Raw genomic sequence first — 24,662 nt, forward strand, 5'->3', positions numbered from 1 at the left:
TGCCCTTAGCAAGAGGAAACCAGCCAGGAATTGGGAAGGGAGTAACCCATATCCTAGGTGGAAACATGAGGCTGCTGCAGAAAAGTCATATCCTTAAAGAATCCTTGAGGAGAGAATTACATGTGATTAGTCCATTCATAACTTACGATAAATTAATGCTTCTGAAGACCAATGATTTCACCCTGTCACTGCAATCTTTGTAGGGCTCTTCACAAAACTCCTTTCATTCCCTAAGATCCCACCCTGGCAATCCTTTCAACTGATGGTTAGATAAACTTTAAAACCATACATTGAAATTTCCCTTTCAGTTCAGGTATGTGTCAGCAGGTAGGTAACTGCAGGCAGGAAATAGAAACACATACTATGGAGTGGGAAACAAATGAAGATCCAGTAGCCAATAAAAATGTAATAATAAAAAATCAAATATCACAAATCTATGAAAGTCAGCTCCATGGAAATAATCTACCCAAATGGTTTTCTCTTCTGTCGTGTGAGGGGAGTTGAAGAGAGAGTGTTGAATCGAGAACCAGCAGAGTAGCCGGGCGCGGTTGTGGGCGCCTGTAGTCCCAGCTACTCGGGAGGCTGAGGCAGGAGAATGGCGTGAACCCGGGAGGCGGAGCTTGCAGTGAGCCGAGATCGCGCCACTGCACTCCAGCCTGGGCGACAGAGCGAGACTCTGTCTCAAAAAAAAAAAAAAAAGAGAACCAGCAGAGTCAGGCCTCCTGTGCCCTTAGCTGAGTGGCTGTGGCACATCTTTCTATGCCTAAGTTTCCTCTTTTAGAAAATAAGCGATAATGTTTAACCCCTGCCTTACTAGGGCAGTGTAGATCTATACAATGTTCTAGAGAAATTAAATATCTACATTTACCAAAGTAGAAGTATTTAGCCCTTCAAAATTTGGAAAATGAATTATGTCCCAAAGCCCAGAGAAAACCAGTTCAAACATTGCAATTTCCCTTTCAGTTCAGGTATGGGGAGCAAGGAGGTAGCCGCAGGGAGAAACTACAGCAGGAAACATAAACACATATTATTAATTTCAAAAATATGTGTGTGCAACTATGTGTGTGTGTGTGTGGTGTGTTACATTTTATGGTTTTTATTGTTTTTCACCTATACTGTGAGTTGATTCATTTATTATGAGTTGATTCATTCATTCAACAAAAATTGGTAGTGTACTTCTAACGTAGTCATTAGAACTAATTTAGGTATTAGAGATACTAATCTAGGTATTAGAGATAGAGGAATGAACAAGAGAGACGAAAGTCTTGCCTTTCTATATCTTACAACAAATGATAGATGCAACAATAAATATATAAAGGGATATAAAGTATAATACTAGGTAGTAATGACATCTGTGAAGACAAGTGGAGGAACATAAGGGATACAGAATTACGAGGTGAGGCTGGGAGCTATTTTAGGTTATGAAGCCAGAAAATTCTCACCATGAAGATGACGCTTAAGCAGGGCATATGTCTGTTTTAGTTTTCTAATCCCCATAGCATTTAGAAAACAGTTGGTGGTTAAGTAGTGCTCATTAGACATATTTATAAATACGTGTGTTTGTGCCAGCTCTGTTAGAGATTCAATTACTTTTATAGTGTATATTTTAAATATGACCTGGTTCCTCACCCTTTCAAAGTAAAGGAAGACCAGTATTTCTTATTATTCATATATACTTAGTTTATTAATGATTTATGAATTAATGCTTGTGAAGTCCAATGTTAGTAGTCCTAAAAACTTCTGTTGGCCTCTTAACTATTATTATGAAGCCCCCAACACTAGCAGAATAAAGGTCCTTAGAAATCAGCCTAACAGTAGCACTGACAGTCAAAACGTTTCTATTATGACTTCATGTTAAAGCATGAAATGGAAGCCCTGAAAGTTGACTTGGTTTGCCTCAAGACACAAGAATTAGAACCTAGAACTTCTAATTCCTTTTACCTCTCTCAGATAACTGATTTTTTTCCTCCCTAGAATTAAAAAAGAAAAAAATACTGGGCCAGGGAATCAAACAGGCATTAAAACACCAGCACAGGACAGACTGTTTGCCACACACACAAAAAATGGCTCTTTATGAAATGCGAATCTGTTTAGAGTCCAAAGCAGTAAATTTTATACTCACTTTCCATTCTTCCCTGAAAATTCTCACTTGAAAAAAGTCATATACAATCAATCAAGTAAATTATCTCCTTCCAGATTTATCCCTGAAGCCCTGTCACTTGAGTGACTGGGAGCTCAGGATTATATCTTGCAGATACTGTAGACTCTCAGACCAATATTCTCCTTTTTTCATGTCACAATCAAGACTGCAGATTAATTCAAACAGGACTTTGCCCAACACATCTTATTTAATTGTTTTTAGTGTCTTAATATTTTAAAGGCAAAGAAAAAAGATGATAATTAGGTAAACATTAAAGATGATGATGATGGAAGAAGTCAAGCCATTCATTAGGAGGTGCTAAAATCCTGTCAACAGTATTTTCTGACTTGAACTGGGAAAAGATTCGTGCTGTAATTTATCTTAGGGGCATTTATGTACATATGTGAGTGAATGTGTGACTATTTGAAAAGTTAGGGGAGGTACAGAAAAAAAGATAACAAAAAATATTTTCCGCTTCCTGGAGCCTAACTCAGATCATATCCAAAGCACAACCAGTACCAGTGATTAATAGACTCATAAAATAGCATAGACAAGAACGATCAGTGTGGAACACCTGGTTCCCCCCACCCCACCCAGACTCGCTCAGCCAGTGCATGAGTGTTCTCTGCACTGTGTTCTCTATTACTCTCCTGATATACAGGAGTAAGAGGTCAGCTTATACTGTCACATGGCACAGCTGCTCCAAGGACCAGTAGGCACACATAACACTACACCTCCCAGCTATCTCACCCTGAAGTCACACCCTGAGTTCAGCTGACTTCTCCACTCTTCTGTCCTATATGCTGATCTCTGCTTCACCACAGCCATGGGGCCTCCATGTTAGACACATATGGGACATTCTCCACACAGCAGCACCAGGCAGTTTCTGCAAGGCTCCTGAAGATGTCCAGCCAAAACACATACAGACAGACAGACACACACACACACACACACACACACACACACACACATTGCCTTTTTCTCGCCATGTCACTACTCCACTCTTTACCACCACCCCCATCCTCAGTGGTCACCAGGTTATAAAGAAAAAGCATCATGGTACTTTACCCACAGCCTCCTCTGGGGTCCAATAACCTGAGGAATCACACACCCGCCGGGAGGAAGCTGTGTGCACATACTGATGAAATGTCCCATCTTCAGTGCAGGCGCCACACATGCTGCCTGAGGCCCTGGGGAGATGAAGAGATGGAGATGGGAGATGAGGAGAGTTCATCAGATGAGTTGGGATAAGAAAATTAGAAAGACCTTTGTGTGGGGAGGGGAAGGGTTGATGGTTAGTAAGGACCTAGAACAATTGTATCTCAATCGTTTTTTCTTGTGTGGATCTCATCTTTGCAATATTCAGTGACATGAAAATTTCAAGATCATGAAGCAGAAAAATTTAACTAAGTCATAAAAGAGGCCTTTGGAGATGAAAGTGGGCAGTTTCTGTCCTAGGAACTAAGTAAACACCAAACAATTAAAATCTCAATCTTTCAACATAAAATTCCCTTCTACACTGACTCTCAATAAGTCATTTAAAGCCTCCTTGAATTTCCCCCACTAAAACAGACAATAATTTCCCACATAAACTTATTAGCTATATGTGTCCTTATGTTTTAAGCTCCCTACTTTAAATCACTTACATAAAATAAAAGTCAGGTGAAATGTAATGTCTCTTGGCTCACCATTGCCCTTGGGGATATATCCAAATTATTTATCACGACTCAAGGCCCTTCGCAAGCTAGCTCCAGCCTCACCTACTGCAGTTCCTTTCTGAGTTTTGTATTTCCAGCACAATGAACAGATCACCATTCCACAAATACATCATGCTCTTCAGCTCCATAAAACATGGAGCTCTCTCTGCTATTCTCTCTCAAATAGCCTTTCCAAGCTTCTCTGTTTAGCAAACTCCTACTTACCCTTCAAGAACCATTCAAGTGTAAACTCTGCAGTAGCACTTGAGTACTCCCTTCTCTGTGCACCCACTTCACCTGCTGGCTCCTCTCTTAGGACTCTGCTATGTGGTGTTGAGAATTTCCATTCCCATTCTTTCCTCTCCTTTGCCTGTGAGCAGGTCCAGACAAAACCTTATTCCTGTTTATATTCCCGAAAGGTAGCACAGGGATTGGATCCAGCAGTCCCTCTGTGAATGCTTGTTTTATGGATATCCATGAGGTGATTAATACAGTTTATGAAAAGTTCTACAAGTACCGTAACTGAGGTAACTGGAAGAGGTAGACGCAATCATAGCTACTACATAATAATGGTAAGTCACTTCATGGGGCTTGCCTCTGATCCTTAGAATCTTTTTAGAAGCCCACTTGTGAATGACGCATCTGAAAATGGAGGCATCAAGTCAGGGTCTCTCAAAAGGTAAGAAAACAAGAATAACATCTTGTAATATGCCAGAAAAATGCTATTATAAAATAAAGGTAGTGATTATGACAGCTGCTCCCATTTCTGAAGTACCTCACATAACTGGCATTGTGCCACTATGTCGTGCTTTTCATAAATGATTTCTAATTCCTGTAATAACCTTATGTTTACAAATGAGAAAACTCAGGCTCAGAGAGGTTAAGTAAATTGCCTAAGGTCACAACAAGTTCCTTAATTCCTTTGAGGAAGTTCCCAAACACCATTGAGAGTCCAATACTTGGGAAACTAAAAGGTGTAGTTAAGATCCAACCTCCGACTCCAATCAGCACTCACTTCTAATGTGAACATAATTCCAAAGCTCATTCTTTTGATGCACTTGGCCCTTCCGGGGCTGCTGCTAAGTGCGTAGCTGGGGCTCTTCTCTGACATAAGGGTTCCAAATACCTGCTGGGGTGGAGTAAACACATCTCCAAGCATGACACAAATTGCTGGGCATGTGACGTGAGTCCCCCTGACACACATGTTGGGAGGTCTCAAAACTGCAGTCCACCTAGCTGAGAAAAGGAAGCAAATTGCAGGCTTTTCTGCCAACAGACTCTCAGCACACCCGTACTGATGTCCGCTTTATCGTAACGTTTGTACCAGAGAGAGAATTCAAAGATTAAATTGTTTACATGTGTTACATAAACGGATGTAAAACTCTGGTTTGCACATACCCAAAGAGGACTTGCTGTTCAGGCAGTTCGACCAAAGCTGCACAAGGTCACACTTGTAGGAAGATGATTCTCACACACATCACATAGATGTGTGCTGACTCACAAACAGAGCCCATGAGGGTTTGGGCACTGATGACCATGAAACTACTTTGTAGGGTTGTGAGGTCTAAGTGGTGTCACACACTAAGTATGTATCAAGGTATCAGGGACAGGTATCAAGATCCCAAGAGGCTGAAACACCACTGTGAAAGAGGATTCACCATCTTCCTCCTATCCCTGTCTCTCTCTTGCCACTCTCCCTAGGCCTTCAGCAAAGCTGAAGGGCATGGAAACTTGCTCCAGGGACACCCTTCTCTTTAGCTGAGGCCTGACACCCAGAGGGAAAGTGTGGTACGAAGAAGAGATGTGCTAAATGAGAACGCTCTAAATTAAAAGAAATCATCCATTCCGTGTTCCTTATTCCCAAATTTCCACTGGACTCCCCAGTACACCTCTAGTCAGTTGTGGGGTTTTGGGCTTGTCATTGTATGTTTCTCTATGCCTCAGAATTCTCACTTCTTTAGCAGGAGCTGTGTTTACTGCAAAGACTAAATAAGACAAGTGCAAGGAAAATACCTCGCACAACACTTCACATACAGTGCAACCAATAGATAAGGGACTGTCGTTATTTAGAATATAGCAGTAGGTTTTGAATGAGGTCAACCCGCACAGGTCACAGAAGGGGTTCTGGTCCTTCTCAGTGAAACCATATTCTCTCATCCCCCACCAATTATCAGATGTCATTCATTTTCCTACCTTTCCTTTCTACAACAGTTTATCTGATATTCTTTCAAACCAATATGCAAAGGATGAATGAAAGTTTTAGGTGTAATGCTTTTCTTCAGTAAACACATATTAGGTGTCTGTTGTGGCAGGGCAAGAGACAAAGAGACAAAAAAGAATCCTGCCTCCCCCAATAGTTACCAGTCAAGTGGGGCAGATAGGAAAATAAGCAGAGGATGACAATTCCATGAGATAGTGGCCGTAAGAGGGGGAGGCATAGGAGGCTGAGAAGGTGTCAGAAGCACCCTCATAAGTCAGGGAAGCCCTCTGATGCACAGCTTATGGCAGTGGGCACACTGCCATCCACCCACACCCAGAAGTGCCTGGAGAAGTATGCTGTAATCCCTCCCCCAACACCACTCTGCAAGTGGCAAGCCACCACTCCACCCTCATGCCACGAAGGAACAGCTGACAGAGGCAAATGGCAGATGCCCTCTCAGTTCTGCCAATTTATCCCTGTCACATTGGTCAACCTCTCCAGGCCTCCTTGAGGGGGATTGAGCACTTAGGATGAGCCACTGGCTCCCAAGAGAGCCCATGAGTTCTGCTAAAGCAACGAGAACAGAGCAGGCTGGAGCAGCAGCTCTGAGCAGTGGTGCACACATTTATAGTTCCAAATTGGAGTTCCCCTGGCTTCATATTCTTCCTCTTATTTATATGAAACGCCACAGAGAAATAAAACAGCTCACCCATGGTCAGTGCCTCTCTCACCTGTCATATACAACTCCACTAAGAGGAGGCAGCCAGTGGATAGTGAGGGACTTGTTGGTCTGTCCGATGATCATAGGTGGGATAGGGATGGGGGTGGGCTTTCTGCTTTCAGTCCACTGCTGATAGACCAGGTCCAAATAGCAATGCATTCGGGCCACTTGGTTAGGGGTAAAGTTGTCAGTGCAGTTATCATCTGTGGAGACAAAAAAGGTAGCACAAGAGATGGAGATTTTAACCCATCAAGTCCACCAAGGCAGGGATAAATTGTGCCTTGTTCATGGCTGAGTTAACTTATTAGGCTCAATGAGCACTTGTTAAATGAATGAACAAATGCAATCTGTTCCAGAAAGGGTCTAAGCTGGAAAGGGTAAGAGAAGACAGAGACCAGAGATGTAGCAGTTCTACATCTAAAGCAGGGTCATGACCTTAAAGTTGGGCATCCCAGGGTGAGACTAAGGTTGCTCTGAGTTGATGGTTGCTTATTCAGCAAACCACAAGATGGCAGTGTTTCAACAGATGGCCTTTCCACTTGTGAACATTTGTGGAGTTGCAGACACCTGCTTTATCGCCCAGTGACATTGGTGAGTATTCAGAGCTGCTCCAGGGGAAAGAGAGCCAAATGTCAAGGAGACAGCAGGGCTGGGAATGGTGGTCTCAGCTTTACTTTTGGATCTGGCAAGGTCTCTTTAGCAGGTACATTTTGCATAGGGTTGGAAAGGGAGTTTTCTTAGTGCCAGGGACTTTTTCAGTGAAAACACACCAGTCAAGTACTGCCTCACTCAGCTTCTTAAATGTTTCCTCTTCCCACTTCAAAGGTGCTGCCTCCAGACCTCTGCCTTCTGCATGGCATCGTCTGGTGTCTCTGCCCCTTGATGGGGGAGGAAAGGTGCTGGTGCTTACACGTCTGACACACCTGAATTATTCACCGCAATGAAAATCAGATAGACACATCTTGAAAGGTGACAGACAGAACCGGCTCATCATGCTTTCTTCTCTTCAAAGTCATGATCAGGGTGTAGTGGTTTATTCTTTTTTGGATAGTTCTAGAAGAATATGTCACCAAACAAGACCCCAAAACTTACGGAAAAAAATATCTTATTTCACCATTGGACTACGTAATCAAATCAAATAAGTCTTTAATTTTAGGGAAAAATTTGAGTCCAAATTTTAGGAAACCAGTCACTATTACTTTTCACCAGAAACAAGGAAGGCATGAGAGACAGTGAAGAATAGTACAGAAGCTAAATTAAGGAAGGAAAGATCAGATGACAAGTTTTTCCCAGGGCCAGGAAGATGCCATTTTTTAAAAAAAATTAGATGTCACCTTTTGGTGGGGAGAGGGTGGCAGGCAGCTAAGAATTAGTACTTGGCCAGTGCTGGAAAAAGAGAATCTGATTTTGTTTGTTTTTAATAACATACAGTAAAAAAAAAATCCTGAGCCTAAATTAACCAAGCCACCTCATGGACCAACTTCAAAAATAATATAAAGGGCCACCTTGACCCATAAACTCTTTTCCTTTATTTCCACTGGACTCTTCTTCAGAGTAAATGTCTAAGAATGTGGGCAAAAATAAAAATAAAAAAACTACATTCTAGAAGTCAAGGGGATCACAAGAGGGCTTTCAGCTCTGTGCCTTTTTTACTACCAAGGATAGAAGTATATTTTTAAATATCTAGTAGAGGAGAATTCAGTGAACAAAGTACCTTAATATTTCAGTATTTCTTCAAGCTCTTCAAAGACATGAAAAAATAATAATACCCTGTAATAAATACACTTCAACTCTCTGACACAAAGGACCACTTACTCATTCTCCCATCAGCTCCCACACCTCCACCCTCCCAGCTCTCAAAGGCCCCCATGTATTCTTAATAGAAAACAAAGCAAGACAGTGGTGATACCCGTGTAGCTCATGTAGTTGGTGAACGGAGCCCCTGGGAAGTGAGTGAAGCCACAGGTGTCACTTATGGCCTCAGGTTCCCGGCACAGCTCGCTCTTGGGAGTGGGGGCGGTGTCGGCACAGAGGTCTCCCGTTTCCATGGATGGCACTGTCTCCTTGCAGGGGTCATTGCAGGATTCTCTTTCACTGATCCCTTTAAAGACGTGGTAGAGTCCCAGAACATGTCCCACTTCATGGATCATGGTGTCCATGTGGCCAGGCATCCCATAATAGGCTGGGCTGAGGACAATACCACCTGCAATGAAAGTTTCAAAAAGCCTTTCAGAACACAGAATGAACAGCAGCTCTCCAATCCTTCATTGTGTTTTCTGATAAACATCAAATATTCCATTTCAGCCTCTAAGGAGTCACTTTATAACTTCTGATGACATACAGTCATTGCTCTTCTTTCTTGCCACAGAAACCCTCTAAACAAATTAATACACATTTCTTTATCCTCTACATGGGTGAGTGTTATACTAGAGGCCTGGGATAGCAATGTTGACATAATAGAGAGCCAGAATTCTCAGCACTGTATGCATATTAAAATCACCTTGGAGAGCTAAAACAAGACATACAGAGGTTCAAATACTACCCCTGATGAATTGAGTCCAAACATTCGAGGATGCGGTTCATGCATTGACATTTTTAAAAACTTCCCAGGTTCAGAATCACTACTCTAGGCAAAAGCCCATGGGATTTGGAGTCAAGGAAATCTGATCTAACTCCTGCCCCTCCACATCCCAGCTTTGAGGACTTGAACAGCTGTCTTACCTCCTGGAACTCAGTTTTGTTGTCTGTAAAGTGGGGATGATAACACTAAAATTTGTTGTTGTTTTTTTTCAGTGTTTGGCACATAAAGGAAATGACAGCTGTGTAGGCTGCTTCTGATTTAACAATCCCTACTCTCAACAACTAGTTAGACAAAAGATAAGTTCAACTGAACTACCACAAAATTGGGAATGTCACAGTCACTATGAGAATATGCCCCACCCTCACTCCCCCTAAATCTCCATGAGAACACGAAGGGATGTGTTTCAGGGAAGAGTTCATTGCATCCAATCAGGCTTAGATGGGAGACTTAATGGTATCATTGGAAACTTACAAAAGGAAAGGCTAAGGATCTCTGAGTGACCCAACTTCTATCTGTGTAGCTTGTTGGAATCCTAATCCCTGCTTCCCTCCTCTCCCATGGTTGAGCCACCTAGCTTTCCTTCTTTACACCCCAAAATTGTCAGGACCAGGCCTAGTCTTATCTCTGGGAGATGAAACAGGGAATGTCAACATCCTTGGATCAACCCTCTGGGGTCCAAGGTCACCCCTGGCTGTGCTGCCCAGCTGGCCCTGCCCTTCTGTCCCAGGTCTGATCCCAGTTCCCAGGACTTGCTTCACTTCTCACACCTGAGTCTTCCCTATATCAATAGTCTTCTGAGTATAGTAGGTCCTCCAGGAGAATAGCTCTTTCACTTGCCAGGTCATATTCCAAGGACTATGTCCTATTCCTGCCTCCATTCAACATCCCTTAGACAACCACATACACAGCTTTATGGGCAGGAGACAATCACAGGATATCTGGCACCACACCCACTGATCTACCTAATAGGCAGCTAAATTGACTTTCTTGTGACTACTTTACTGCACAGGACAGTTTTTAAGTCCAAGTTCCAGTCTTTCCCAGTTTACTCGAACATACTGACCTTACTCAAGCCATGCTCAAACTCATCTAAGATACAGTGTCTCCTTTCACATCTCAGGTGAAACTAGACCTCACCTCCCATGTTTATTATTTCTACTACTTCTGGTAAAATTTTTATTCTCTAAACTTATCCTTTTTTATTTCTCTTTTTTTATAAAGTTATTTTCTGAATATTTATTTCATTTGTGCATCATGATGTCAACATAAGGTTAAACTAACTTAAAAACAGGTCTGATTCAAGAGTGCCTGTTATTTGAATAAACCTGAAGAAACACAGTATTTCTACTTTCCAAGAGCCCACACTTCATGTTTACATATCCGATGGCAGCAGTAATCATCACCAATGTTCATGTACAATTATTCCTCCAGTCCTCTAACGGCAATGTCGACCTTCGCATCAGTGGAGATAATTCTAAGAGAACAGCTTTCTGTTCTTTCCAGGTGCCTTCACCTTTTTCCTCCTTTTTCCTCCACCACACTTCTAACCTCTACATATGTTTAATCCCTTTTCTGCCTACTCTTTCCTTTCTTTCCCCCATTTCTAAGTAAGTTTTGGCTTAAAATAAAACTAATATTCAGAAATAGGATTTTGAAAGGCTACACAATTTACCTATAAAGTTTAAGTATCTACATTGATTAGTTTTCTTCCCAAATTGGGTTTATAAAATCTGAACCAGGGTAATACTTTGAAAAAACAAGTGGCATCAGTGGTTAAATATGCTTGAGGAAAATGCAGCATGCCATACTATCCTCCTGAAAAATCCATAATGTACATGAGAGTGAGCTGTTGTATTAAAGGCCCTGAAAAGTCCTTCATCAATTGAGTTTTACCCTTTGCTTTTCAAACTTATTTGAACACAGAACGTGTCCGAGGTAGAATATCTTTTGACATCTCTGGAGTACCAGATGTCTCAGAGCACAATCCAAGAAACACTACCAAAGACAGAAAAAAAAAAAAAAAGTTCAAATCAATAGTTACCTTCTACTCATATATTTTAGCTCTGAGCAAAATATCAAATATCCCCACATCCTATGGCCAGCCAGGTCCAGGTCCTTTTGTGATCTCCTTCAGTTATAGATAAAGAAAATATAGATGAAAAGAAAGATGGTTCTAGGAAGAAAGGATGGCAAAATCAACATGTGCCAAGAAAGGAGGGATGACCAGGAGTGTGGACTGGAAACACTTGAGAATACGGGGTAGTCATTATAATATTGAGCTTCTAATCAACCAGCAGAAGTCTCTACCTCAACCCCAAATGAGATGTTTCCAAATCTAAAAATATTTTGCAACAGCCATCTTTCAATAAACCAGCTTGTTTATAACTGGAAGAAGAAGCATAAAAATGCAAGCCCTCAACACTCCCAGGAAATCCCCTCCATACCCAGGACAATTGGCCAGGGTTCTCCAGTGTAGCACTCTTGGTGCACATTTCCAACACAGAAGAATAAAATTTTAATCAAACAACACTTACATTTCCACTAAAAACATAAGCATTTTAACACACATTTGCAAGTTATATTTTCAATTGCAGAGAGATGTACTTATGCTAATAACTCATTTATATGGAAGACATGGCAACGGGTTTAGTAACTACATGTGTGTTAACTAGAATATTGCACAAAATAAAGAAATACAGAAAATATAGAACAAAATATTGCTCTAATTTAGGGATGACTGTTGTGCACACCAACACATGTTGAGAACAAAAATCCCAAGGTCCTAGACCTCTTATAGTAATTCTATATCTACTACAGCACCAGATTATAAAATTATCCCCCTGGACTAGAACGAGAGGAGCTTGGAGTGTGAACCATTAGCTGACCCTCACTCACTCCATGGCCTTGGCTGTTCAACCTTTCCCCTAATCTCTTCATCTGTAAAATGAGGGGGTAGATTGACTTATCACTAAGATTTCTTCCCATCTGTATTCCCAGACTCTGAGAGCTAACATGCAGGCTTTGTGGGACAGTCATGAACACATACATGTAAAGGAATCTGTATTGTCCTGGACTGTCACTGCCTCGGCCTTGCAGTTTGTGTTCCAAGACTCCCAACTCTCAGTGGCCTGAGGGAAAGGGGAAAGCTGGCAGTGAGAAGCCAGCCATCCTACTCTCGGACCTGCTGTGGATTTCCAAGTGACCCGGATTAGCCACCCTTTAATCCTCACTCCCTCTCCACTGGTGATATGGTTTGGCTGTGTCCCCACCCCAAATCTCATTTTGAATTGTAAACTCCATAATCCCATAATCCCCACATGTCAAGGGTGGGACCAGGTGGAGGTAACTGAATCATGGGGGCAGTTTCCCTCATGCTGTTCTCATGACAATGAGTAAGTCTCAAGAGATCTGATAGTTTTATAAGTGTCTGGCATTTCCCATACTCGCACTCATTCTCTTTCCTGCCCCCCTGTGAAGAGGTATCTTCTGCCATAATTGTAAGTTTCCTGAGGCCCCCCAAGCCATACTGAACTGTGAGTCAATTAAACGCCCTCCCTTAATAAATTACCCAGCCTCAGGTATTTCTTCATAGCAGCATGAGAACGGACTAATACAACCGGTTTGCACCCTTCATCCACTCTCACAGATACGGGGTCTCACACTTTTCTTCCCACCCACCCTTTATTCCAACCAAATCAAACTTGTGACGTTATTAGGGAAAGGAGTTTTAATCACTCACAGACACACATACTCACATTATTAAGGAGTGGGTTTTCATTACTCACTGAGATACACACACACTCACATCGATGTAGGGGTGAGGAAAGACATTAAATTTATTTGGTGATTTAGTTTAGAAAAGTTCTTTCATGTTTCAATAAAAGTTACACATACACATGAACTCATGCCAAAGCCAGAGGGAGGCATAAAGACATGTTGCCCAAAATTTAATAAGAGGAATGCAAGCATTTCTTTTCATTAAAAGGAACAAGATGTGATAATAAATAATAAATAAAAACTGAGTGGCCAGAGTGGCAATCCCTTCCTGCCATCACCAGCATTTAAGTATTCCCCCAATGAGGAGGAGGGGGCCTGAGGGACTGTGCATTCCCCTGCTTTCAGGAAAAGCTGCAATCCTTTCTCAGGGGCAAGATCATAGGAATAATGAAAAAATAGTCAGAAATGCTACTTGTCAGTACCATTTTATATTAATATTCAAATGAACCAGCATTATCTTCTGAAGCTAGAATCTGCACACACACTTTCTTCCAGTTACATGGGTCAGACTGTGCGTGATTACATGTGGTTCCTGCACCACTGGGCAGAAGCTTCTCTCTCACAAGGTAGCCTTTGGAGGGGCCAGGGCTCCTTCTTTAGCTGGCACTGTAAAGGTATTGATCCTGATATGGGGAAACACTCCTTAAAAGCTCTCAAGGCTGTTTACTGATCTGTTTAATGGTAATAACAAGAGATGCTACCTCAAAGGATTTTCATGAAGATTAAAGTAGTAAGGTAAATAAATAAGCATTTAGCTTATCTCCTAAAACAAAGAGACTCAAAAAACGTATTAGACCATTTGTCAATATTATTATTCTATGTGCAATCTGGCAGTACACGTTCATTTGCCTATAACCTTCATTGGCTCCCACCTAACCTTCATTCATAAAAAAATAAAAAAGAAGGTGGGGCCTGACCATAAATTAGACAGACCTCCCAGATTGAAACCAGGCATTGCCAGGCACAGTAGGAGAACAACCTCAGCAAGAAGCTCTGATTTTCCTCTAAGTTGCTCATACTTTGTCTTCATGTTGTTCTGATCCTAACAACCGCAGGCATCCAGAAGACAAGCAAGACTTTGAGAGGGCTGCAAATAGACAAGTGCCCATTCTCTTCATAGACAACATATTAGGGTTCAAAATTTATTCCTGGAAGTCTGAAATTAGGCTGCTAATTGCAGGAGGAAAGGAAATCTTACCAAATTGGGGCTGTTGGCATAATTCTTCATAGACCTCAAATTATTGTTAGATCAGATTTACACAAGATGTCTTTGTTCTATAGTGCCAATAATCATTCCCTTCCAACTCTCTAGTTATGGGGAATATGATTATCATTTTTATACTCAAAACCATTAATTTTTATCATTCCTTATCTTGGATGACAAAACTGAGACACAGATGAGAGATAAAATATGATAGTAGAATGGGGAGTGGGGTAGGGACGAGATTCCATCCCCTACAGTTGAATCCCTTCTTTGGTGTTCCTGCTCTTGTCTGACACATTGAAACAGGAAGAGAAAAGAAATGCACACACATATTTTCAACTATATCACAATGCTTCAGTCTCCACTCTGAGGCACTTTCAGGCCCCCCCACCTTCACTCACTTCCCCAATGCCCATCCTGCAAGACTGTCGACGGACTGATAACAAGACCAGGAATACTTACTCAGGGGAAACTTTAAAGTACTAGTGTAAAAGGATGGAAAAAATTTGGAAATACTAACATTTTATCCTAGTGGTTCCATGCTTCTCTTCTCCCTACTCCACTCAATTCACAATGCCAGACTTTTCCACATGTATTAACCTCACTAGGAAGTAATACAACATAATGAAAAGCAAGGAAACAAGAAATCCTTTTTTGGCTGTGGGGTTTCTAAGCCTCTGCCACCTGGGTCCTGAAACGACTCCATCCACAGTTTAGCCAGCATGGTAGATGGATTGAAGACAGGGACCCTCGCTCTCACACTACCAACACGACCACTACCACATTAGCCTAGAAATGATTCTCCCAAGCTGAAAGAAGAGGAAAGAGGCGAAAGGTAAATAATGGAAATGAATAGTTGGTAGTGGGTCCAATAAAGTCGACTGTACCCTGACTTTCGAGCTGGAAAAGGGATAAAAACCCACAATAGGTTTGTGTGATCTGACAGCAGAGGGATCTTGCTTCATTACGGTAATAGATTCCTAAGTGGCTTAGCCCTAGAGAGGAACCACTGACCACTAGAGCTAAGCAGGAAGGGCAACACAGCCTGCCAGAAATTCCCTGAGGATGTCTCTGTGATGTGATGAGAACCAGGGTCATCTCAGGTGACCAGCAACACCTGGTGACCAAGGACAAAAATGAATCATTTTCCCTGTGGTCTCAGCACGTACAAGCCATCTCCACAGTTAGGTACAGCCCCAAGCATAACAGGCATAATTGACTGAGAGTAAATTACTACTACTCAGTAGCATGGGGGCTCAAAATAGAAATAAAGTTTAATGACAGAAGAATAAAGTAAGTTACATTTCTTGCATGCCTGAATGTGTATGCCAAGACTTGAACCCAGTGTGTGCCAGTACCAACAACTTGTACATGGAACGCAATATGAATGGGCTCCCAGCAACTGGGGGCCGTGTGTGGCACAGCTGTTCCTTAATGGACTGGCAGCAGGAGAACACATGCCTTCTTAGAAGATCTTTCAGCCTTGATTACAAAAGACAAGCCAAAACAATAAGACAGAGTTGTTGTGTGGTCTAGGGGATGGTGTGGGGGAAGAAAAGAAAGAATCTGCTAATTAGAAGATGAAATCTTAGTAGTAAACAGCCAAGCTTCCAAAGTGATTCTATATTTCTAAGTTCTTACTGGCTTTTCCAGGCTTTAACACAAGAATACCCAAGTGGCTCACGGTAAAGAGAATGATCCCCAAAGCCACCTTCAGTAAAGTAAATAAATAAATAAATAAAATAGCTTTGGGCAGCTTGAGAAAAGGATATTGGCTGAAAAACTCTAAAACAGTTCTGTAAAATTTTTAGGGCTGAATATTATATGCCCATAAAACGAGGAGGTTGAGGGCTGGTCTGCAAGTGCCTATGTAATTACTTCCAGTGACTGGTGAAACTGCTCCTCAAAACATGCCGTCCATAATGAAGGGACGAAGTTATAAAACTGTGCCTTGGGGTCCAGGGAAGGAGCACTTCAAGTCAGGACAAGGAAAGAAAAAGTGGTGTAGGTGGACTGGTAGGCAAAGGGAGAGAAGGAAATGGGGACAATTAAAAATAATAATAACTGGAGCTAGAAAAAGAAGTGAATCTTTAAGAGAACCAGCCCAGGAGCCATTCATCTCCAAATCTCGTATTGGCTTGATTGTACAGCTTGTGGTCTCATTAGAAGGCAGTCTTTGTTCCAGTCAAGACTGAACCAAGACAAGCATGTGTAGAGGGTGAAGATTTTGCTGAATCTGGTGTCTTTTTTTTTTTTGTCTCCTTGTAAACCCTTTCAGTTACTCCCATCTGCAACAGTCAAGCACTCAGGGAGCGCTAGCCACTCCCACATTGTGGAGAAAAGTAATCTGTTGAATTAAAACTGAAGATGTTATTAGCAAGGCATTAGAGACTTAATATATAACCCTTTCCTTGTTCCATTATGGGGGCAATGCTTCACACATGCACACGTGCACGCACGCGCGCACACACACACACACACACAACCTCATGATGGATTCTTTTTTTGTCTACTTTGCAGGAAAATCATGACAGAATTTTAGGCACTATAGAGTATGAGTGGGGAAGATATTTCCTATAATTCATTTATTCATTAAGCATTATTGAGCATTTATCTATGCCAGGCACTGTTCTGGAGTATCAAGGATTCAATGAGTACTAGGACATGTTTTAGAAGAGAAGACCTTTCAAATCACCATATATAAAAGTGAGTATTTACATCACATGCTTTTAAATGCAGGAATCTTTGTTTTGGGCACTCAAATTTCAGAGTACAGCATTCAAATTCTATGCTAATTTTGTTTAAAGTGTTTAATATCCAAGAGTGCTCCCTGTTTTCCAAACTCCAAGGCACCCAGAATAGCGTCATTTACTAAATGTCATCTTCCGACAGTTAAATCATCTATAACAGAAGCCAAGGGGTAATTATCAGGAACAGTTCTCATCTTGTTTATGTCATATAGGCTGCCTAATGAATGACTATGACCTCTAATATTTACATGTGCACTCCAGTTTACACATCTTATTTATTCCTTAGCTCTCAATGGTGGCTTTGCTCTAGCCCAATCCTTTAATGACTAATACCCTCAGAGGACACGGAATCCAGTTAACACCTTCATGATCTACAAATGTTGGTGTGCCTCAGAGCACTCCCTCCATCAGGTTGTGGACTATAACCATGCTCAAGTCTCTTTCAATCCAAAACTTTCTTCATCACCCTCTAACCGTCACCTTCTCCACCCTAGTGCTTTATGCCTTCACAGTCAAACTTCTTGAAAGATCCACATCCCCTTCTTCACCTTCTGTGGGTTCCTCTACCTGTCCCACTCTGGTTTCTGCACCCAGACTCCACAGAAACAATCTGGTTGATGTTATCAAAGACTTCCCACTTACCATATCTATGAATAGTTCTTAGCACCTGAGGCTTCATTCACATTGTGCATCAATGTATCACAACTGATGTAAACTTTAATCTCAATATCTAACTATTCGGTTGAAAGAAAGCTGAAGTTTGTCCTGGAAGAACCCCTGCAAAAGTTCTGCATGAGGAAGGGGTATCTCACCTCCAAGCTAGTTTCTGCCACCTATACTGCTGCTGCTTTGCCTTCTCCCAGGTAGTGGTCCTACCCGTACCAACCCTGTGACAGGTACTCCACTGCAGTCCACTGGGCTCCAGGACATTCACAGACTGCTCACCTCCCCAGACCACCCACCATTGTTTACCCTTTCCTTCTCTGATTTGTAAGGAAGCTCTCTCTGCTTCTTACAAGCAGTTCTACCACTGCAAGCAGATGCATTCCTAAAAACACATTTCTTTCCTTTATAAAAGAGCCAAGATTTTTCCAGGGCACTGAAAAAGTTTCTATCTTGAAGACTGAAGGCACAACCAGGAAAGGCAACCACAGATACACTGTATTTGAAGCTTCTACTACTACTATTAAAGCTCATATTTACTGAACTCCTGCTGTATGCCAGACATTCTTCCTCATGCTTATTATCCCCATTTTACATATGATGAAACAAAAGCCCGGGTCCTGTTTGTTCCTATCCATGTGAAGCCATAACCCACTCCATCATTCAAATATTTTCTTTTCCCCCAGTCAAGAATCACTTCATCCGGACTCATCTGAAGATCCCTTATGTTTAAACCCCCATGATCCAGGTTCAAGTTTCCTCCCACAGGGTCCTCAGGTCTCATGCACCTGAGGGCATGTTGCTTGTGAGCTGATTGGGTGCTCTCACTGCTCTGTGGTGGTACAGACATTCTCTAGAACAATTAGGAACGTGGCAGACCAGAACACTAGGAAGTATCTAGCTTCTGTGCCACAGTGATTCTTCTCTCTAACTTGGCCAAAATGCCTTTGTGCTGATTTCATCTTTCTGCAGTAGCTGTGGACCCCACGAGACTTTCTCAAACTCTCTGTCTTTTGGTTTCCGGTACACCCCCTGATATCTTTTCCTCCTCCCTCTTCCATGGAAGCCCCTTCTTAGTTGATTTTAGAGACCTCTAGCTCAACATATCCAAAAGCAAACTGGCTCCCCATCTGCTTTTCCTTTTCCTGCATTTTATACCTTGGCACCATCATCCACTTAGTCAATCAAACAGAACTTCTCTTTCCCCATCCCTCATTTATTCGAACAAGTTTTCTTAGCACTTACAGCTATAAATGAGAAACAAAGCAATATAATTTATGTTAAATCTTTTCTCATTACAGCAATAATTACTATTCATTCACAGACACAAGAACTACTTTGGGGTTGGGAGAGCCATGTTTATCTCCTTAAAATACACATTTCCCAAGTATTTGTTTTTACTAGTGATTAACCAACATCTAAAAATATTGTTTTGATCAATTGTAGAAGAGTAATCATTGCAAATGATAACTCAACTGAGAAGTGATTTTTAATGCTTAATAACTTATGTTAGTTTCAATGCTGATATCCTGTTTGTGAGACTGTACTATTGTTTTATAAGATGTTACCATTAGGGGAAATGGGTAAAGGTTATACAGAATGCTTTTGCATTGTTTCTGACAACTACATGTGAATGTATAATATCTCAAAATAAAAAGTCTAGTTTAACAAAATTTGATCACAAAAGAGTTGTACTCAAAATGTTTTTAGCTGAGAAACAGGCAACCAACTAGACTCTGAAAAAAATACATGTGTATGTTACATTAGTATAAAATTCTATATAAGTGAAATAGAAACACAAGTTTAAAGAGACAAAAAAAAAAAAAAAAGAAAACAATGAACACTTGCCCAATGTTTAAAAAGTACATGACCATGATTTTTTTTTTAAATAAATGATCGTGATTTTCAAATTGGTATGGTACTGAGAGGACACTTAAGAAAGTAAATTTAAGATTTATTTTTAAATGATAGTAGTTTGAAATAAAATTACATGCCCCAATTACTCTTTTTGCTACTATTAAACCTATTACTAGATGTTTAGATGTTACTTTGAGAACGTATGAAGGTTTGCTGAGTTTTTTGAGTCTCTTCACAGGTACAAGGGAAAAAATAAGTTTGAAGAGCACTATTGTAGCCATGCAAAGCACCCCCACTTCTAAGTGTGTGCTGAACCCTGCCATCTGCCAGTTCTTCTGCTCTGGAATGCTCTCCTATGTCTGCCAAGCAAACTCTTGCTTATCCTTCAATTCCCATCTCAAGCCTCAGCCCCTCTGGAAACACTTTGTTAATACTTTCAGCACAATTTGGCACTTTCCTTTCTATGTTCCTGCCTAACTTCATGTATGGTGCCATCACATAGTATTATAAATCTGTATTACATATCTGTCTCCCAATCATGTTGTGCACTCCTTAAGAGCAGACTGTTTTCATTATTCTATCTATGGCATTGCCACAAAACACAGTCAAGCTTTTCTTTGAATGAATCAATGATGATGAGTATGGTATCCAAGGCTTATAAAAGGGCTAGTTTATGACTAACTTAAGTGTTCTGCTTTTAAAGATATGTTTTCAATTCAGGCATTGTTTACTATGGCTAAAAATGTTCAAACTACTGAATATTAGAGCTCAAGAGGATCCCACTCATTCATCCACCTGCAAAAAGATTTTTCTTTGTGTTAACACAGCATTGAAAGCACAAAATCATACGAAAGGGCAGAAATGGTGTTGATGGCAAATCAAGATGACAAATTACCTTGGTCTTTTCACATAGTGACTTAAGCCATTGATAGTCAGAAATTGGATTCAGTCTTCAAACTTTCAGGCTAATGTGCTTATCTGCTAGGTCACTCAACAGACCCTGAAAATGTAGGGCCTTTACATGCTGACACAAACAAATAATCCCATCTTGAGTCTCAAAAAGGCTCTATTTAGAAAATTCTGAATGTCTTCCTCTATCATGGTATGTCAGCTGTCTGTACTACTCTACACCTGATTTTAATCAATACAGTTCCTTTGTTTAATCAGCTATGATTGAACAAGAAGAAATAAATAAGAACACAATTTTCTATTGAATCAGATCTGTGAGCTGTTCAGTCTAGTCTTTTACTTCTGAAAAGCACATTAACAATCATGTTGTAGGGGAGTACAGTTATTTCTCAAAGGATTAAGAATAAAATATAAATATCCCTTGCTTCTTTCGCAATTCCATTAGAAGTCAGTGATTCATGAGACAATTTAAGCATTTCTTGAAATCATTTAAATTTAATACTTTTACTCATCTATACTTTCATTCAATGATCACTCACAGAGCACCTGCTATATGCAAAGTACCTTGCTTATTTATAGAGATCATAGATGTTTATCAGAAGATTTCACCAGTTTTTGCATGCAGTTGTGTGTGTGTGTTTGTAGTTCTATGAAATTTATCACATACATACATTTGTGTAATCAACACCACAGTCAAGATACTGAGCTGTTCTATCACTATTAACATGTCCCACCTGCTATCCTTTATGTCACAAATACATCCATACTCTTCTCAACCTCCGACCATGTATTGCCTCCTCATTCTCAAACCCTGGAAACCACTAGTTTGTTCTTTATCTCTAGAATTTTACCATTTTGAGAATACTGCAAATGTGAAATGTTACACCATGTAACTTTGAGATTGGCTTTTTTTTTTTTTTCACTTAGCATAATGCCCTTGAGATCCATCCAAGTTGTTGCATGCATTAATACTTCGTGGAGTAGTATTTCATTGTGTGGATGTACACAGTTTGTTTAAGCAGTCAGCACTGAAGGACACTTTTGTCATTTCCAGTTTGGGGCTACTATATAGAAAACAGAAAACTGCTATGAAGATTTATTCATGTACAAGTTTTTAAGTGGATATATATTTTTTCATTTCTCTAGGATTAATGACCAGGAGTCCAATTACTGGATTGTATGGCAAGTGTAAAATATCTAGAATCTGTGGTTTGATATTGTTTGTCAGTTTGCAAGATTCTCAGTCATTATCTCTTTGAATATTGTTTCTGCCCACAATTTGTTTTTCTTCTTCCAGAACTCCAATTTATGATAGAAATTTTTCATGGAGTCTTAAATGTTACCTGAGATTTCTTCTGTATTTTCACAGCACTTCCTTTTTCAGAGCTTCAATTTGTAAATTTTCTACAATGGTCTAGTTCTTAAATTCTTTCTTCTGTTCATAAACCCATCTATTAATTTCTTAATTTTTCTTACTGGTATTTATTTTTACTTCTAAAATTTCCATTTGATCCACTATTAGAGATTCCAGTTCTATGAACAAACTATGCATTTTCATCTATTTTTACTTATTAATCATAGTTAAAGCCAGTGCCCAATAATGCCAATACCTGGATAAGTTTTGATTCTGTATGACTTGTTTGTTTGGTTTATCATCATTTGACCCTGTCTCCTGAAATAGTTGATATTTCTTTATTGATTGCTAGACACTGTGCATGAACAATTGTAGAGGCTTTCAATTATGTCTTTCTCCAAAGAATATTTAACTTTCTTTTTCTAGGCAGTTAGAATATAGGCAGATAAACTTTCTCCAAACAGGGATTAAGAGTGTTTCAGGAGGAAACATAAAAATTTTAGAAGATAACATTGGAAAAACTCTTCTAGACATTGGCTTAGGCAAAGAGTTCATGACCAAGAACCCAAAAGCAAATGCAACAAAAACAAAGAAAAGTAGATAGGATGCATATCAAAAACACGATGATATACCACATTACTCTGGCAAGAAAGGCCATAATTTAAAAAAATCAAAAACTAATAGATGTTGATGTGGATGTGGTGAAAAGGGAACACTTTCACACTGCAGGTGGGAATGTAAACTAGTACAACTACTATGAAAAAACAGTATGGAGATTCCTTAAGAACTAAAAGTAGATCTACCATTTGATCCAGCAATCCGACTACTGAGTATCTACCCAAAGGAAAATAAGTCACTATATGGAAAAAAACACTTGCACACACATGTTTATAGCAACACAATTCACAATTGCAAAAATATGGAACCAACCCAAATGTCCATTAATCAATGAGTGGATAAAGAAAATGTGGTATATGTATATACCATGGAATACTACTCAGCCATAAAAAGGAACAAAATAATAGCATTTGCAGCAACCTAGATGGAGTTGGAGACCATTATTCTAAGTGAAGTAATTCAGGAATGGGAAACCAAACATCATATATTATCACTTATAAGTGGGAGCTAAACTATAGGATTTAAGACATAAGAATGATACAATGGAACTTTGGGGACTCAGGAGGAAGTGTGGGAGCAGGGCGAGGAATAAAAGACTACACACTGGTACAGTGTACACTGCTTGGGTGATGGGTGCACCAACATCTCAGAAGTCACCACTAAAAAATTTATCCATGTAACCAAACACCACCTGTTCCCCAAAAAACTATTGAAACGTTTTTAAAAGAGTGTTTCAGGCTAGATTTTAGACTTTGTATAAGCTGTGCTACTTCTGTTTACCCTTGCACAGAGGGTGTCTCAGAGCCCCTTCTCCTCGACAAGGCCTCAACTCCCAATTTTCTCTCTTCTGTTATGAGACTCCTAAAATCACTGTTTGGCTTTTTAATCTCTTAGAAGTTATTTTCTACGTGTTTTCTTGCCCAGTGGCCCTGAGAATGTAAGTTTAGTAATTAACAAATATCTTAAAAGAAAATCACAAGCAGAAAATCAGGCTTACTTTTTGTGATTTCCATTTCTCTAGGATCCTGGTCCCTCAAGTTTTGGTTACCCTGAAAACCTGAACTCTAATTTTTGTCTTGAGACCAAAGCAAGCTCTAGGCTGCTGCTCTCTGCTCTGCCTCTATGTCTTCCACTGAGAATTTGGCAATTTCCCTGAAAGAAAAAAGACTGAATTATATACAGGACTCATTTCAATGCATTTTTCTTCTTTCTGGGATTGGACTCCTCATATCCTTGTTGCCTTAGCCAGTCTGATGCCTTCAAATAAATAATTTTAAAGTATTTTATCCATTTTTTATAGTTGAATGAGTCTTGCCAATGCCCAATTCTAATAAAGTTAGAAAACATTCAATGTTATGCCCCAGTCCAACAATTCTTATCAAGAAGTCATCATTTGTCTCCATAATGGCCAGGAAGATAATTTTTTAAGGTTTTTTAACCAAATAGATTCAGTTCCTATTGATAGACCTGCGCCTCATAGAAGCCACTGCTGGGTAAATCTTGCTGTCAGGACCTCCATAGACATACACCAGAAAGGTTAGTCTTGGTGATTGGAGTGTGCACCAAGTTGGAGATATTTTCTTATAGTGTTATATGTCCCCTCTGCTACTGTTGCTTTTGATTAGCGTAGCTCAAAACACCCATACTCACTATTAAATGAATTACAGGAATATGACTTTCTAGTCCACCCATTGCTACCAGGAAGGCTAGAATGACCCATACTAGCTTTCATCTGGAAAGCACAGGGGTGTCTCCAGTTTACGTGACCATCTTGGAAATGTATGACTGAAATCTACAGCCCCTTTCTGTCAGCTGTATCAAAAATCCTTTAGAACTTTTCCTGAAACCGATAGCCATGAAGTGCAGCCTATGACTTACAAATTTGTTTTCTGACAGGCACAACAAAACATCTCATCCCACCCAGAAACCTCTCTTTCCCTAGTTTTTCACTCATAGTAATTGTAGATAAATCTGAATGCCTTGTTTGGTTTATACTGGATCCCCGGAAATATCAGGTCCTTACTTGAGGAACCTGACAGTATGTTATCAACACATGCAATGCTCTTGCCTTGGTAGCCTCAGGCCAACACTAACATCACAAATTTCTGATTTCTGATGTACTGAGAACTAAAAATACAGTTTAGTGATAAAAGGGCTCTAAAACTGAATCAGATACTATAGAGCCAATGAA

The 24,662-nt window shown here is 40.3% G+C and overlaps 1 protein-coding gene across 6 annotated transcripts in view; it reads right to left on the minus strand.

Annotated features, from left to right (window-relative positions):
- The window catches only part of PAPPA2 (pappalysin 2), a 271,490-nt gene that overhangs the window by 147,142 nt on the left and 99,686 nt on the right, over positions 1-24,662 (minus strand). For all 6 annotated transcript variants that reach the window (XM_021933974.2, XM_021933973.2, XM_021933976.2 and 3 more), the window contains 3 exons: positions 8,668-8,961; positions 6,769-6,961; positions 3,209-3,330 (listed from right to left, as the gene is read on the minus strand). In XM_021933974.2, coding sequence (XP_021789666.1) covers positions 3,209-3,330; positions 6,769-6,961; positions 8,668-8,961 — 609 coding nt within the window. The remainder of the gene's footprint in view (positions 1-3,208; positions 3,331-6,768; positions 6,962-8,667; positions 8,962-24,662) is intronic.

The sequence above is a fragment of the Papio anubis genome, chromosome 1 (genome assembly GCF_008728515.1).
Source record: "Papio anubis isolate 15944 chromosome 1, Panubis1.0, whole genome shotgun sequence".
Classification (NCBI taxonomy): Eukaryota; Metazoa; Chordata; class Mammalia; order Primates; family Cercopithecidae; genus Papio; species Papio anubis.